This window comes from Salvelinus fontinalis, chromosome 12, assembly GCF_029448725.1.
Source record: "Salvelinus fontinalis isolate EN_2023a chromosome 12, ASM2944872v1, whole genome shotgun sequence".
Taxonomy (NCBI): domain Eukaryota; kingdom Metazoa; phylum Chordata; class Actinopteri; order Salmoniformes; family Salmonidae; genus Salvelinus; species Salvelinus fontinalis.
This window is the reverse complement of record NC_074676.1, coordinates 27,869,634-27,885,073: the sequence shown is the minus strand read 5'-3', so window position 1 is coordinate 27,885,073 and position 15,440 is coordinate 27,869,634. Positions and strand designations below refer to the sequence as shown.

Here is a 15,440-nt window from a genome sequence, read left to right as displayed (position 1 = left end):
AATGAAGACATCATTATGTCAACCAGCATCACAATGTAACCACCTGGAACACTTTTTTTGGTTACTACATGATTCCATATGTGTTATTTAATAGTTTTGATGTCTGTTATTCTACAATGTAAAATAAAGAAAAAACTTGTAATGAGTAGGTGTGTCTAAACTTTTGATTGGTACTGTACATCATACAAGCAAAACTGGTGTTTCAGATAGGTACAGACCATGAGAATAGTCATGTTCTATTTCAATTGATTCATTTGTTTAGCCTAAGGTGTGGGTTGAATTTTGCAAGAGAACTCTTGTTAGGACAATGCCTGGGCAACATGGGCATGGATTCAATTTATTTATCACTTCAAGCTATTTTTTGCCACTTTAAAAAGGTAAGATATTTAGTATGGTCAGGGCAGCAGGTAGCCTAGCAGTTAAGAGCGTTGGTCCAGTAACCGAAAGGTCGCTGGCTCAAATCCGGCTAAGTGAAAAATCTGTCAATGTGCTCTTGAGCAAGGCACTCAACCCTAATTGTTCCTGTAAGTTGCTCTGGATAAGAGTGTCTGCTAAATTACTAAAATGTCAAATGTAAATGTATTCCCTTTGTACATACAGTAAATTAAACACACATCACTGAACAGAACATGCACAGACCCTACAGGTTTCCGATCTGAATTTGAACAATCTCTCACAGCAGGAAAATAATCCTACAGGAATTGTGGATAATAATGAATGTATAAAGTATAATCAATACACTCTATGGATTATAATTAATGGATGTTTTTGTAGAGGTTGATACATTTTTTGTTAGGGGAAATTAAGTCTGACATTTAAAGTGGAAATTACAAACTTTAGAAGACTTTTAAACCTTGAATACACTACAAGTTTGCATTTACTGCGGCGCAGGAACATTTTCTGTGACAACAGAGTGATCAAATTAAGATAGTACACCTGTACACACATACACGTACTCAGGCACGCACGCACACACAGGCACACAGTCGTGAAAATTTGTTTTCTCTATCAATGATTATCACTCCACAGAGTCACTTACAGGGACAAACTGCTCCAGTCTGCCCTGGGGGAAGATGCCATAGAGTTTGGGCCCAAGCTCCCGCTCTGCCAGAATGGCAAACATCACACTCTCCAGCACCATGGCCTCAGCACCCTGCAGACACATAGAACAGAAAGTTGTTAACTTCTCCTTGTCGGGATTGTCAGTCACTGTTGCCTTGCACAACCAACCTTAGAAATTAGGAGGGAAAATTACTTAGTCATTGGTTGATGTTTTCATGGTAACTGGAAGAGAAGACAATTAATAGGATAAGCTAAAAATGACTGTAGCCAACCTGTGGTTCAATGTTAGCTGTGATTTTTCATCAAGTTGGTGTTAGTAGGACAGAAACTCATTCAATTCTATAGGATTAAATGAGAACAGCTTAGACAGAGGAAGCTGATGATAAGGCACATGACCGTACATCACATGAAACAAGCTTAGGCTGTCTGGAAGAGATAGGATCATTTTTCCAGGGATCTAGCATTCACAATTCATAAATCAATGATACACAGGTCCAGATATTTGAGTCACGGGAACTGTAAAATGGCTACTTCAAACAAATTACGTTCACAACTCTGTCAGGGAATTGGCAGATATTTCATCCATCATGGTGGTAAGTTTAAAAGCAGATTTGGACCAGAAAGGGAAGAAGTGAGTTGCGTTCCACATGAGGAGAATAATAAAACAAGGGGCCAATTGTACTGAGAGAGGCAGAGCCTGCCAACAGCATCAATTAGTAATTGTGGCTGCTTAACCGAAGAAGATACCAGGGCTTTCAACTGTGGAGTAAAATGGTGGCAGGAGCAATTATCTGAGCCCAGAGCTCTAAAATAGCTAGAATTCAAAAGATAGACCTATACAGTCTGACACAATTTATTAGAAAAGTCTGTTAACTTACAGATAAATATATGTTGATACTTAAGAATAAAGGGTTCTTATTATTTTATATTAATGTAGCTAAGTACATTAAAAATTATTGCCATTGTTACACTTTATATACAGTACTATACAGTAGTAACCCTAATCGTAACCCATATAGCCTTGAGTACAATCCAAATACGGTGTAGCTGACAGGTGCATGGCCGCAGGAAAATGTTTTGGGGTGGAGGTGCTGTCAAGGGGTATTTTTCTCTGCTTATACAGGAGTAATAAAGGCCTAGTGCACTAATTTGGTGGGAAAAAGTTTATTTTATGTTATTTTATATGTATATATATATATATAATTTTTTCTTTAAATATATTTCGGGGGATTTTGATTCATCAGCACCCCTACTTCCTGCGGCTATGAACAGGTGCCCTTATCGACTGTAATGGCTATGAGCTGGCAGTGGTCTGTGGACTCTGACTATTGGGCAAGAAATTTACTAAGTGTGCACTTCAAAGTGACTCAGCTCTTTCTGTCGGAAGCCAAATAGGAGGAAAACAGACTATAGTAGTGCTTCGCTAATGCCGTGTTGAATGCACATTGGACTGACCTGATATGACTATAGACACAGGGAAAACATTATTAGTAAACAGGGTTGGGTAGGTTACTTTCTAAATGTAATCCGTTACAGTTACTAGATACATGTCCAAAATTGTAATCAGTAACGTAACTTTTGGATTACCCAAACTCAGTAACGTACTCCGATTACATTCAGTTACTTTTATTGCAGGATAAATCAATGTTAAGTTTACATAGCTGGCCTTTACTTTATGGGTTGGTTATGTAGGCTTCTTCTAATCCATCAATTTCTACTACATATAATAATATGATTAAATTATATCTTTACATTAACAACCAAAGTCTATCAGAATTCCAGTCATTCCAATAAATGTTATACCCCTTGATCTTCAAGAATAGGATTATGGAAGTATAGATTAGCCAAATTGTTTTACCTGAGCATAACCGCAAAACTAAGGACTTATTAGCCAGCTCTACTCTGTTGATTATAATTTTGTTGTCATGGAGGACTCATTGGGCTCATTGATTCGAGTTGAAAAATAAATGTTGCGCTCATGGAATGGCATGCTTTGAGCACTACTGTAAAGTGCTATTTACATGTGAAAAATGAATGCCATATGCTGCATTTGCTATATTGTTTACCTTTTTGTTGGTGACACGTTGATATCTTGATAATATGCAGCTGTTTAATAAAGGGCAAATCCAAAGATGAAAAAGAAACAACTATAAAACGGTCGCCCCGCCTATGTTTTAGTAAAGCGCTGAGGGATGGGCCTGGAGAAATGTAACCACTCTCAGATTAATAGACAGAGCTATGGATGCAAGGCCTGACCATCCATGATATCAAAATTATTGTTTTAACCATGTTGAGGATATAGTGTTTGTTTACGTTTACAATGTTTACAAATATTGAAGAAAAACAAGCTCATATTTTGGGTTCTCATGGAGTGTAACAGTTGAACTAAACTCATGAGCCATTTTTCTAAGTTATATTCTTCAAGAATCAATGGATATATATATATATATAATTTATGAATACAAAAATGGATGTAGCAACTACAGATTGCCCCTTTAAGTCTATCAAAAGTGTGCGAGTTTGAGCATGTATCCGTTAGGCCTATGGATTCTTTTTTTTATCAGCATGAATCAGAGCAAAAAAGCCACACTTTTCTTCCATAGGCTTGGATCCACACTATGCAGCTGTTGCAAAAGCACATTTTTCACTGGCTGTCCACTGGTTTCAAAAACAATTATTGATAGGCAGCTTAAACTTCTTGAATTCAACCATTATTTGGTTCAAATACACATTTGTGAACAGCCATCCACAACAACCACAATCTGTAATACCCTGACTACACCGCTCACGTTGTGTCTGCGAGCGTTGCAAAATAAATTTAGAAATCTATGTTATTCAATTATTGCACCCACACTGCTCACGCGCGTCTGCGTTGCCAAGGGCTAAAATATAAGTCCTTTCTATTTCTGACGTAGATCGTGCTGCAAGTCCTGCCTCTCCCATCTCCTCATTGGTTTATAGAAGCAGGTACCTACGTGCCATCTCCTCGTTGGTTATACCCACGTGGGTGATTGAAAGACAAACTGTGTTGCCGGTCGTCGTGGTAATACTATGAGAAGGTTTAGATGCCAATCACTATATAAGTTCAAAGATGAAAAAGCCTGGAAGGAGGAGAGATTACTAAAAACGATTCGGTTGACCGTTTTATGTGTGGATTAATTGTCGGAGTAGAGGACCTTGTGCATTTCAGGTAAAATAACAACTCAATGTTTATACCCCAGGACAAATTAGCTAGCAACAGCAAGCTAGCTAAAAAGTACAAATTAGATAGCAAGTGCAAGCTAACTAGCTAAATTGCCATAAATGTTTAATGCTTTTTGACCTGTCCCCAAATTAATGTAATTGGTTCAGAGTTTGTTTTGATATTTTAACCTGAGTGTCGTGATTGCGTTTGGTGTGGGGGGACAAAATAAATGTATGCACGATGGCGCACGCACGCAGCCTGTTTGGGTTCCGTGTAATGTGCAAATAGCTAAATGAGAGAGCAGCAGTGGGATTCACATCAATGCGCTATGTAGATATCAATAATAATAAGTGATATCCGTATCGCCGTAGACTACACCACTGCTATCATCCTTACCTCTAAGCGTTTATTCAAGTTGGATAATCTTTGGATGCTGACCTGGATGCTGACCTCTCACCTTTGGAAGACAGCTTGAACTGTAGCCTACAAAAGCCTATTCCTGATAATTTCCCTTGATCCATCAAACACATTTGGTGTGTCATCATAGTGGTCTCTGACTTGTGGTCAGACTCGCTCAGGTGGAACACATTTAAATTTGCGCCTTTTTTCAATGCTGATTTCAATGTGATTGAGAAAACAGAGAGGTGTCAACGATTTTTTTCCGCAAACATCCTTTCTGAATTTAAAAGTAATCCTCAAAGTAATCATCTAGTTTTTCAAAAGTATCTGTAATCCGATTACAATATTTTTGCCGGTAACGTAAAGGATTACAGTTACCATTTTTTGTAATCCCTTACATGTAACAGATTACATGTAATCCGTTACTCCTCAACACTGGAAGTAATTAATCACTGACAACATGGGGAACTTCTACAGTACTCATTTTTGAATGGCTTTCCCACTATTCAAAAGAGAGATATCATCTTTAGGTCTATCCACAGTGTGGATTTCATGCCATAAAACGGGTGAGACCATAGACAATTTGTACATATAAAGCCATAATGATCCTTAGTGTGGCAGACCTATTAAAAACAACTATGCCAATTTTAAACTCTGCAAGTATTCATATTCGACACATTCACAGATGGGTTCTGCTCCGATGATATTACACAACATATCTCCGTGGTGCTGATGGATGCTAAATGGAAATCTGCTCAACCTGTTATCATAATCATCCTGACACACATTGTGGCCTTGCAGCCTGTATGTAGGGCTACATGTACAATGCATTTCCATGTCCATGAAATCACTCTAAAAGTGGGTCAGCAGTCCAACAACATTTATTTTACGACCTATTTCTATCACAACAGGTTGTTGAGCAAGGCTTTTCAAATTCAATTGGCTAAGTAGCCTAATTTTCAGGTTAATAATCAACAATGCTATCTATCATCCACATCCTGGTCTGCTGATGACCACTTTGTTGTGCAACTGTTCAGCACTCCATTCGTCCAACCTTCCTCATTATTGAAAAAAAGAAAACATGTTTTTTTTAATGGCTACCATTTCGTCTGTTGAAACTCAATATGCAGTATGATTTGTCAATTTAAATACATGATTACAACTAACCTGTGGAACAGAAAGTGATACAATGTGATGTCTCTTTCATCAGGATACTGAGGTCCACTGTGGGCTGTCCAGGTGTGAACACCACTATTCTGACTGCTAAATCACAATTCCTCAAAAACACTACTGTGGCCCACATTTCCTAATTAGGTGTGCTTGCTGAAAGTAAAACACAACTTTAGAAACGGTTCATACTTATAATAATAATAAATAATAATAATTTAGCTGGAACCTCTAGCGCCAAAACCGTAAAAGCTACAAACACCTAAACAGCTTTAAAATGTTCAGACTACCATTGGTTAGTGTGCTTGAAAAAAACATTTTGATGCTACTTATACTTTTCACACTGCAACCACATTTGCATAAATCCCAATGCTTTTCAATGGTCATAGACTTGAATGGTAAAAATGTCCACCGTAACTAGTGCAGACCGGTCTGAAATACTGTCTTTGGAAAATTACTTCCCAGCCAATAAATGTAGCTCTGACCTGAATGATCAAATCCTGTTGTCAGTGGCAGATTTACCATTAGGCAGAAGAGGCCAACTTCATCAAGGTCCTCGTGAGCTGGGCATAATTCAACAAAATGATACTACTAATATATATATTTTTATATTTTTCCGCTTGAGGCCCCCCCATGCGCCACTCGAGACATGTCATACTCTTTTTGTCCAGACAGCATCAAATACATGGGTTACATATAGTAAGACAGAGGGGCGCTGTTTCACTCGCTTGGATGCTTTCTCTGGGGAGATACAGTAGTTTCTGCCACTTACGAATTGAAGGAAAGTTGGCGGGTGCACAGGCCTCTGCCTGGGGCCTCCAAATCACTAAGTACGCCTGCTGTTTGTGTATGCGGATAACAAAACAGATAGCAATAAGGAACTCAATCAGTAGTACTCATGGGTAATGAGTACCTCCAATGACTGAGAATAAGGTTAATCAATACGCCAACGCCTTAGGAACTGCCCATTCAAAAAAATCATTGTTGACAAATGTGTGAATGATGAAACTCTTTAGTTTCAAAACGTCTCACCTTCTGTAATAAATTACACATAAATAGTTTCAATATTAGTTTGAAAGTTCATTTAAAAACATGGATGTTTATTACACAAATATTGCTATATAAATCACAGTGAGCTGAACTGACGTTAACAATAGGCACTTGTCACGACTTCCGCCGAAGTCGGCTCCTCTCCTTGTTCGGGCGGCATTCGGCGATCGACGTCACCGGCTTTCTAGCCATCGCCGCTCCATTTTTCAGTTATCCATTCGTTTTGTCTTGTTCCCTGCACACCTGGTTTTCATTCCCCAATCACATTACATGTATTTATTCCTCTGTTCCCCATCATGTCTTTGTGTGTGATTGTTTCGTGTTACGTGTCATTTTTGACGCGCTATTTCTGGTGTGCATATATTCCGTGTTTTATATTCACGAGGTATGTTAATTTGTTTGTACTTTATTGTTGTGACTGTTTGCACGTTTTTGCACTTTGGCATATTGGCTGGAGGTTTCAACACAGTGGCGTCCGTCTGTTGGTTTCTCCTGCCTAAATAAAGTGTGCGCCTGTTCACAACTCTCTGCTCTCCTGCACCTGACTCCGCTCCCAGTACGCACACCATTGACAACACCTCTATTAACATTAAGTTCAGTGCCACAGTACCATCCGATGGGTACCACTTGCCATCCCTCTACCCCCTTTGTGCCAGGGCTACGGTCCCATGACCATGGCACAGCAGTTGCGGAGATTTTCCACTTGAAGCTACAGTTCTGAGGACATTACTGTAATTAGTCATCATGTGAAAGTGAGAGTCTATATTAAAGTATGCCACGTTGCCCTTAAACCGTATTTAAATAACCTTACGGGCAATACTGTTGTCCATGTGAACCTAAATCATACTGGAATGATAAAACAGCTACAGACATGCACACAGTTAAGAAGCAGTGAGGTCTATGAGGGGACAGACTGGCTAGCCAAGGTAGGATTAGCCTCTAATAGGATAAATCTATATGAATCTCATGCAAAAGATACTAATGGCATAGCAATGACAGATGAGTGACATGAACACATTGGTTGGATTACCCTCTCTTTATCTTGCTATCATCAACTGACTAACACAGGTGACCTCCATCCAAAGTGGTGACTCAACATGGCTTCTTCTTAACAGCATTTTATACCATCCAGTTTGGAGAATGGTCTGGGATTGGCATTTTTCAAAGTGATCACTACGTCCATTGGCAATTACTAAAACCTTTCATGATAAACTATTCAGACTTATTTGATCACAGACTCTAGAAAATGAATACAAAAACACAGTCTCCAGGCCAGAAAAATGAAACATTGTTGTGGTGATTTTCACAATCAGATGGCAAATCTAACCAATAGTATGGGTAGATCACCTTTGCCATTAGTTACTTACTTGAAAGAGATTTTCTTTGTTTGACTGTCTGGGCTCCCCTTTATTACAGGACATCTATCAATGAAAGAAAAAGCAAGAAACTAACCATGAGTACATGTACATTTTCAAAAGACTCATCATGCTACAGCATCCTCACAAAGAGACAATGACAGAGTACAGTATAGTCCCCAAGTCCAACGGCCAAAAAGGCAATAGGAAAGCGCTCAGTGCCTTTTAACGACCGACTTGTTGAGATATTAAAGTCGTAGAAGCAGAGAGACAAGCTCTATGAAAGGGATCTGTTATCTCCTGATCAAGGCAGGTGGCATGAAGGTTAAGGTTTGGCTTCAACACCAGCAAGATCACTTTCGGTATGCTCTGGCATAAAAGGCAGATATTGGCATGGTTGCCCTATCTATAAACTAGCACTTTAAATATTTTCTCCTCTTTGGAAACCCAGTTACTCATGAATTTTGGAGTTATTAATCACATTAGGAATTTGATAAGACATTTATAATTCCTCTGTAGACATGGTCGAAACATTTATGAGGAAAATGTATTGCGTAATTTTCTGTAAAAATGGGCACGTTACTTTGGTGAAGAACATAGTGTTGCTCTAGCAACAGGTGTGCTAATATTACACTGAGAACATTGGCAATAAAAGTTAACCACTGCCATTATCAATCAGAAAGAATCTCCTAAACTGCATGAGACCATAATAAATAGATATTAATATTCAATTCTATTCGATTCTTACAATAATCTTTGTTGCTTTACATCTTGGGGCTAATTCTACATGTTTATTTCATGGGTCTTTGTCCTCAGGTTCCAAATGGTGTATGACTTCTTATTAGAAATGTGGAATGTCTCATTGTATTTTCTATTCTATAGTGTTACTTCAATAGTTTTACGCTAAAATGGTTTAGATCAGAGTTGTTGCTTTTGTCATTCCCATCCAACTAAAGGAGAATGTCAGCTTGACTGACTCTTGACCTGGATTCTCTGGTCATCTGATTTTAGCCAGGAGGTTATCTTGGGGTAGTCCTAACTAGCCTCCGATCATGTGATCTATGAGCAATGTAATGTGGACCTAGATGTGGACCTAGTGACACGTCATCAGCAATGATATCCCCCTGTGTCATTTGGCAGTAACTCATGACGCAAAAACTAAATTAGATTACGAAATTTCGTTACTACTAGTTGTTATAATTACTGCGCAACACCTCACATTTTAATTGCTGTCAGGTGAGCTCCAATTTATTTATTTATTTGCAATGTGAGTTTTCTCATTTGTCTTTTTTTGTATTGTATGTTATTTGACAACCTTTTTCCAATATGAAAAGGATAGGAAAGGTCAACACACAACCCCCCACCCTCCATATCTTCACAAGTGCATCAATTCACAAGCTGCCTTCCATAACAATGTGGATGAACTTTGTTGTATCTTCACAAGTGCATCAATTCACAAGCTGCCTTCCATAACAATGTGGATGAACTTTGTTGTGGACAATACTGAGACTTCAGGGATCTCATACTCTACCGTGTATGGTATGGTGGAATCACCTGGAAACAAGTGTGCTCAAGGCACGCTCCTTTTGGAAGGCCTACGGCAAAGAACATATGCATGTACAGCCATGGGGGTACATCACACCACAACAGCAGAAACACACACACACACACACAAACACACGCACACACACACACACATACACACACAAACACACAAGCAAGCGTACACACACACCAACACAAATGTACACACGACTTGAGCCACCCATCATGTGGGTATTTGGCCGAGAGGGCATTTCAACAAGATGTTTGAGGAAGAAAATATCTCCTTCCCCTTCTGTCAAACCCCAAATTCCATCAGCAAAGCCTAGACCCTGCTCAGCTTTCTTAGAACCTATCAGGGAATACATGTAGGCTATGTCTTTTCCTAAACTTTTATATTATCACATTTTATTTTATTCTAAAACATGACCAGACAATCAGGTTAAATCAAATTGAACTTTTCAAGGCTCCAAGGTTGGACCTTTCGGTAGGCTACGTATTTATCCTAAAGAACATTGAGGGGATTTTTCAGTTAAACTGAATAGAAAATTCAAAGGACACACAACACATACAGTGGGGTCCGAAATGATTGACACCCTTAATAAAGATGATCAAAAATGACCATATAAAATCTTTATAAAGGGTGTTCTTCAATCTTATAAAGGGTGTCAATAATTTCGAATTCCACTGTATATGGGTGCATTTCATTGAGACATGATAATGATCACCAGCTTAGTCAGTGAAATTCAAACAAATAATACATTAAATGTATGTTTTAAACACTGGACATTGTGTGACAAAAACATGTGTTTGGTAAGATATGACTGACTCACTCAACATTTCATTGTCTGTTTATAGATGTCATACACACCTGTAGAATAGCTCCATACAGGCGCAGGAGGACGTTACGGGGTTCATCAACTACACTGGTTTGGGTGTCGGGCAGGGCGCAGAGGAAGAGCTTGTTGCTGAGGCCACCCCTGTCACAACATTACAAAAAAGCGTCACATTCCGGCAGGTCAATGAATGTGGCGGGCTAAATAACATTTTTGTTCTAGGATAGAAAGCCCATAAATAATAAGTGATGCTTTAAAGGCCAAATATAGATGTTTTTATATCTATATCAAATCATTTCTGGGTAACAATTAAGTACCGTACTGCAATAGATTTCCATTCAAATTGGCAAATATAGCTTTTTAGCTAAAAGTATTTCTCAAGCGAGATTTCTGCTAGGACTGTCTGGGAGTGGTCTGAGTGGGGAGGAAAAAAATGAAAATTAGCTGTTATTTGCAGAGAGGTTTGGAACTCTCTTTGTTATTGGTCTATTAACCAATTTACCACATTGTTATGTCACCATGGAAAACAGGATTATTAATCCGGATTAACATAAATTTGACTGCACTGGGCCTTTAAAAACAAAAACACATAATACAATCCCATATAGACAAAGGAATCGTTTTAATTTTAAATGACATTACTTAGGTTTATCACAGTATCATATTCTCTGTTTATTAAACCCTATCATACCACTGGACACCATGATATGGAGGACCAAACATGCCATAATTATAAATAAATAAATACCTAAATAAATGCACACATAAATAGATAAATAAATGGATGAATGAATTCACACATATAGATAAAAATTCAGTACAACAGAACAGTGTTCAACATTTAATTAAACAGAAACGATACTGTACTGAATGACCAGTTGAAAAACGGTGTGATTATGGTGGCCCAGAGGGCGATTGTATATGGTGTGTTGCACCAGGACTCTCTGTTATAACCTGAACTCTGGTGAAGTCGTCGGGCAACTTCCTCCAAAGAACTAATGGGTCCACCTCTGTGCCCATTGTAACAGCTAGCTGACCCAAGTTTTCGATGCATGCCTCTATAACCAGAGCATATAGCGCTGCCTCCTAGAACTTTCCACTGACTGGGCTTTAACGAGGGTCCTATACCTCGCCAACACATGTGAATGCCAGCTTGACAACGTGTGAACCGATTGAGCTATACAATAGGTACCAATTGGATAGCTCCATCTGTGACATTTCAAGCTAGCTGTGGAGTGAGGTTATGGTACGTTCTTACTTTCATTTAGCCCTTGATCATGATTCTCAGTTCCATTAAATTACACATAAGTGTCATTGGACGAAGGTGTCTTCTGTATGGGGGAGCTTTGATTCGTCTGAACATTAACATGTATTGCTTGCGGTACGGGTTTGGAAGCATAAGGACCTTATCTTTCATTTCACCAATAAATATTTTTTTAAACACAAAAGGATTAAATTGACGCAATAGGGTTAGTGTTCCCACATGGTTATATCTCCATGTTACAGCACTTCTTTACTGAAAACAGATGGAAGACAAGAGGTTTACCACCTGTGATTATTAGATATCTAGCATTCTCCAAACACCTGCGTGTAAGTGTAACTCGGGAAGTGTAGTTTCCGCAGATGGAGGCTGTATGGATCTGTGCAAAACTGCTACAGTAAGGGCATCTTTTTATTTGAATGATTATTTCTCGCTGATGAAAGATAAGGGCCATTTGTTTCCAGAGCCATACTGCAAGCAATGATTATTGATGTTTTTAAATGTTAAAACACAGCGTCCGGATTGTAGTTCACATGAGGCAGTTGTGGGCGAAGCTAATGGCTGAGAACTGTAAGGAGTTCACAAGAGCTAACCTCCGTTACACCTCCACACGGAAAAGCAGGTAATCTGGAGAGGTGTTGTTTTCAGCAGCGTTAGCCAGCACAAGTCTCTGGCTACTACTCGCCTGATTGCAGCCATCCTACTTGTCAGAAGAAGTGGGCTACTGTAGTTATCTACCAGTTGTAAATCTCTCAAATGTGTGGAGTTTGATTGTTTACATTTCGGACCATCAGCCAGAAAAAAGCAACACACAGTGAAATTGATCAACCAATGGTGTGTTAGATACCACCCACAGATGTTTGATTGACACTCCCTCATTATCTTGGCCAGGACGCTCTTGAAAAATAGATTTTAAATCTCAATGAGCCCTTCCTTGTTTAAATAAAGGTTAAATAAAAAATGTAATTAAAAAATATCATATTGGAGGGAGAAATACCAAAATAAATAAATAAATAAATAAATAAATTAATTAATACAATGAAAGTGTGAATAATTATATAATAGATTAATAAATACTTGAATACATACAGATATGTAGAGAAAAATGTATGCATTTTGGTCAGTATTTATGTATTTCCTTGCTCATTTATTTATGTGGATTTATTTATCTATTTATGTGAGCATTTATTTATTTATAATTATGGTAGGTTTGGTCTTCCACACCATCATGACTAGGGAGAGAAAAAGCTATGCTATGCATTTGCAAACGCAGCAAATAACGGTTTCTCTGTGTAATGTATGAAAAATAAATATTGATAAGTAATGGTTAAGTAATGGGCTCAAAGATTATATTTACCTTATTAAGCTGATTTGAAAGTCCTCTTCTGTCACCGTTTTCCACGCACCGTGGAGAAATTCTTTGCACCATAAATATGCCTTACGCTTCGTGTCCAGGTCGGGCTCATCCGGCCGGATGATGTCCTTGCATTCATCCTCTGTATCTGGCTGCACCTCAAGTGCGTTTTCAGTGATCAACAAACCCAACGACATAGAAGGGGAGGATGACACCCCGTTGATGAATTTCGTCTTCATGTTGTCTTAAAAGTAATACTAAATAACCTACAGTTTGAATTAATTAGATAAAAGGAAATGTAGAATCAGGCTTGCTTCGACAAAAAATTACCCAGATTTGATTTCAAGCAATGTGTTTAATCAATCTAGAAAATATGCGTCTCGTGTTTATTCAAACAGCAGAGTAGACAAGACCGTTAAGTGCCAAAGAGTGAATCGACTGAAGAAACACTACTGGTTACACCAGTCAATAGGCTGAAATCGACTGGGGTTGCACGGATTGCACGTAGGGTTTGCATCTATACGTCATACTACCACACCCATTCTCTTACCTCATTGGTTGGCACAGGCACGTCCTTTTAGGAGCAAAACAGAGACAGACCAGCACCATTTCCCATGCATGGTAAAGGCCTTCCTGTAGCTGTTTCACAAATATTATTTTGTGGTGCTATGATAAACCTGACCAAAATATTGTTTACATTAGGCTATGCCATGGATTATGCTATTGTTACCCAAGATTGACTAATTATCTTTCTCTAAAACAACTTCCACCTCAATGAGAGATGGGATTTTATATTTTCACAATGCATTTCCTACAAATGTTTTGACCATGCAATGTTTGTGCTGATCAGTGTGCACAAAATGGCAATTTAATATGGGAAAGCTGAGCTGCTGTGGTGAAGTCTGTGTACCCAAGTAGACTTCAAATGCTATTTTGCCCCATTGCCCACTCTCAAGTATCGGTAGCTAGTATTCCATCCAATTGGCGACAGATTGGATATGATACATTTGATTTCCCACCAGAGTGGTATTTCCATCAAACTTACTTTTTAGCAGATAAAATGCTGTGTGTGATGACATAGTGCAATAAAATCTCTTTTGCGCTGACTTTTTTATGTACAGAATTCAAAAACAGAAGTTTAATGTGTTTCCACCGCATTTTCAACTCTACCAATGGTTTTGTCACACACACTTGCCCAATCTGGTTTTGGTGCATGCTCTACAGACACGTTTGCTGATAAAGTGGACAGGGTAGGTTAATAAGCCTTGCCTATATGACGAAATATGGATAAAAACAAGACAATTGTCCCCCACAGTGAAATCGGGGAGGGAACTATGGATCTGTTTTCGTCCGTTAGTGTGTTCTTCACACGAAATATCTCAGACAGCACTGGTCCGATTTTGACAAAACTTGGGTGAGTGATGCGTCTTGCCAAAGAGATTAGGCACTTACAAAATTACATTGATTGCCCCATGGGGTGCGCTGCATCATTCGTTGCGGACGAAAGGTTTACTGTTGCATTGTTTTCTTTTTATAATTGGCAGCCAAGCACCGATCATCGTGTCACCAGCATCATTCAAATGATCGCCTACCATCAATATTTATTGGAAATTTGCATGAAGCTCATCACTGTGCACTTAACCACTATAAATTGAAGGTATTAAATAATTAAAATTCATCATAATTTATTACACATGCCTATGAACTCTGCATACTTTTCCATGTCGTAGTAGGCTAAAACATCATTGCGTTTACTGCGACATTATGTTTTTTCTATCAATATTTGCAAATAAAAGTGTTTCCACCTAAGTTTTCGCATAATTTAGTTCCCTGAGAAAATTTGTCTAGCATATTTTGTTTTGTCGACGTTGGGAAATTTTACAGACAAATTTGACGTTTACATAAGGCCTGTTGTACACTTTTTTATGAGTCAGGTCATTCATCCTCTTTAAATGGTTGGATGGAAACCTGGTTAACGTCTCACTAAAAAGGCTACATATTATTTTAAGACACCTCATACAGTTTTCAAAGAATGCAGGGGCAGCCATAAACTAGGTGTCCATCCAATTGGCAACATTTTTCGTGTGAATATTCTAGAATACGCATAAAGAAAATATGCCAGTGGTGTTTCCACGAAATGGACTTGTTGCAGATAAAAATCAGTGCGTGATGACGTTTTTCATGTACTGAATAAAAAGCTAAAGTTCAATACGTTTCCATTGCATTTTCA

General features: G+C 38.5%; 1 protein-coding gene across 2 annotated transcripts in view; it reads right to left on the bottom strand.

Annotated features, from left to right (window-relative positions):
- LOC129867078 (choline kinase alpha-like) overlaps positions 1-13,697 on the bottom strand; it is a 29,816-nt gene extending 16,119 nt beyond the window's left edge. The window contains exons 1-4 of one of the 2 annotated variants that reach the window (XM_055940238.1): positions 13,214-13,697; positions 10,631-10,739; positions 8,230-8,283; positions 1,040-1,153 (exon numbers count right to left, since the gene is read on the bottom strand). In XM_055940238.1, coding sequence (XP_055796213.1) covers positions 1,040-1,153; positions 8,230-8,283; positions 10,631-10,739; positions 13,214-13,449 — 513 coding nt within the window. In that variant the 5' untranslated portion in view covers positions 13,450-13,697. The remainder of the gene's footprint in view (positions 1-1,039; positions 1,154-8,229; positions 8,284-10,630; positions 10,740-13,213) is intronic. The other variant, XM_055940239.1, reaches the window with a different exon arrangement.
- Between the last annotated feature and the right edge of the window lie 1,743 nt (positions 13,698-15,440).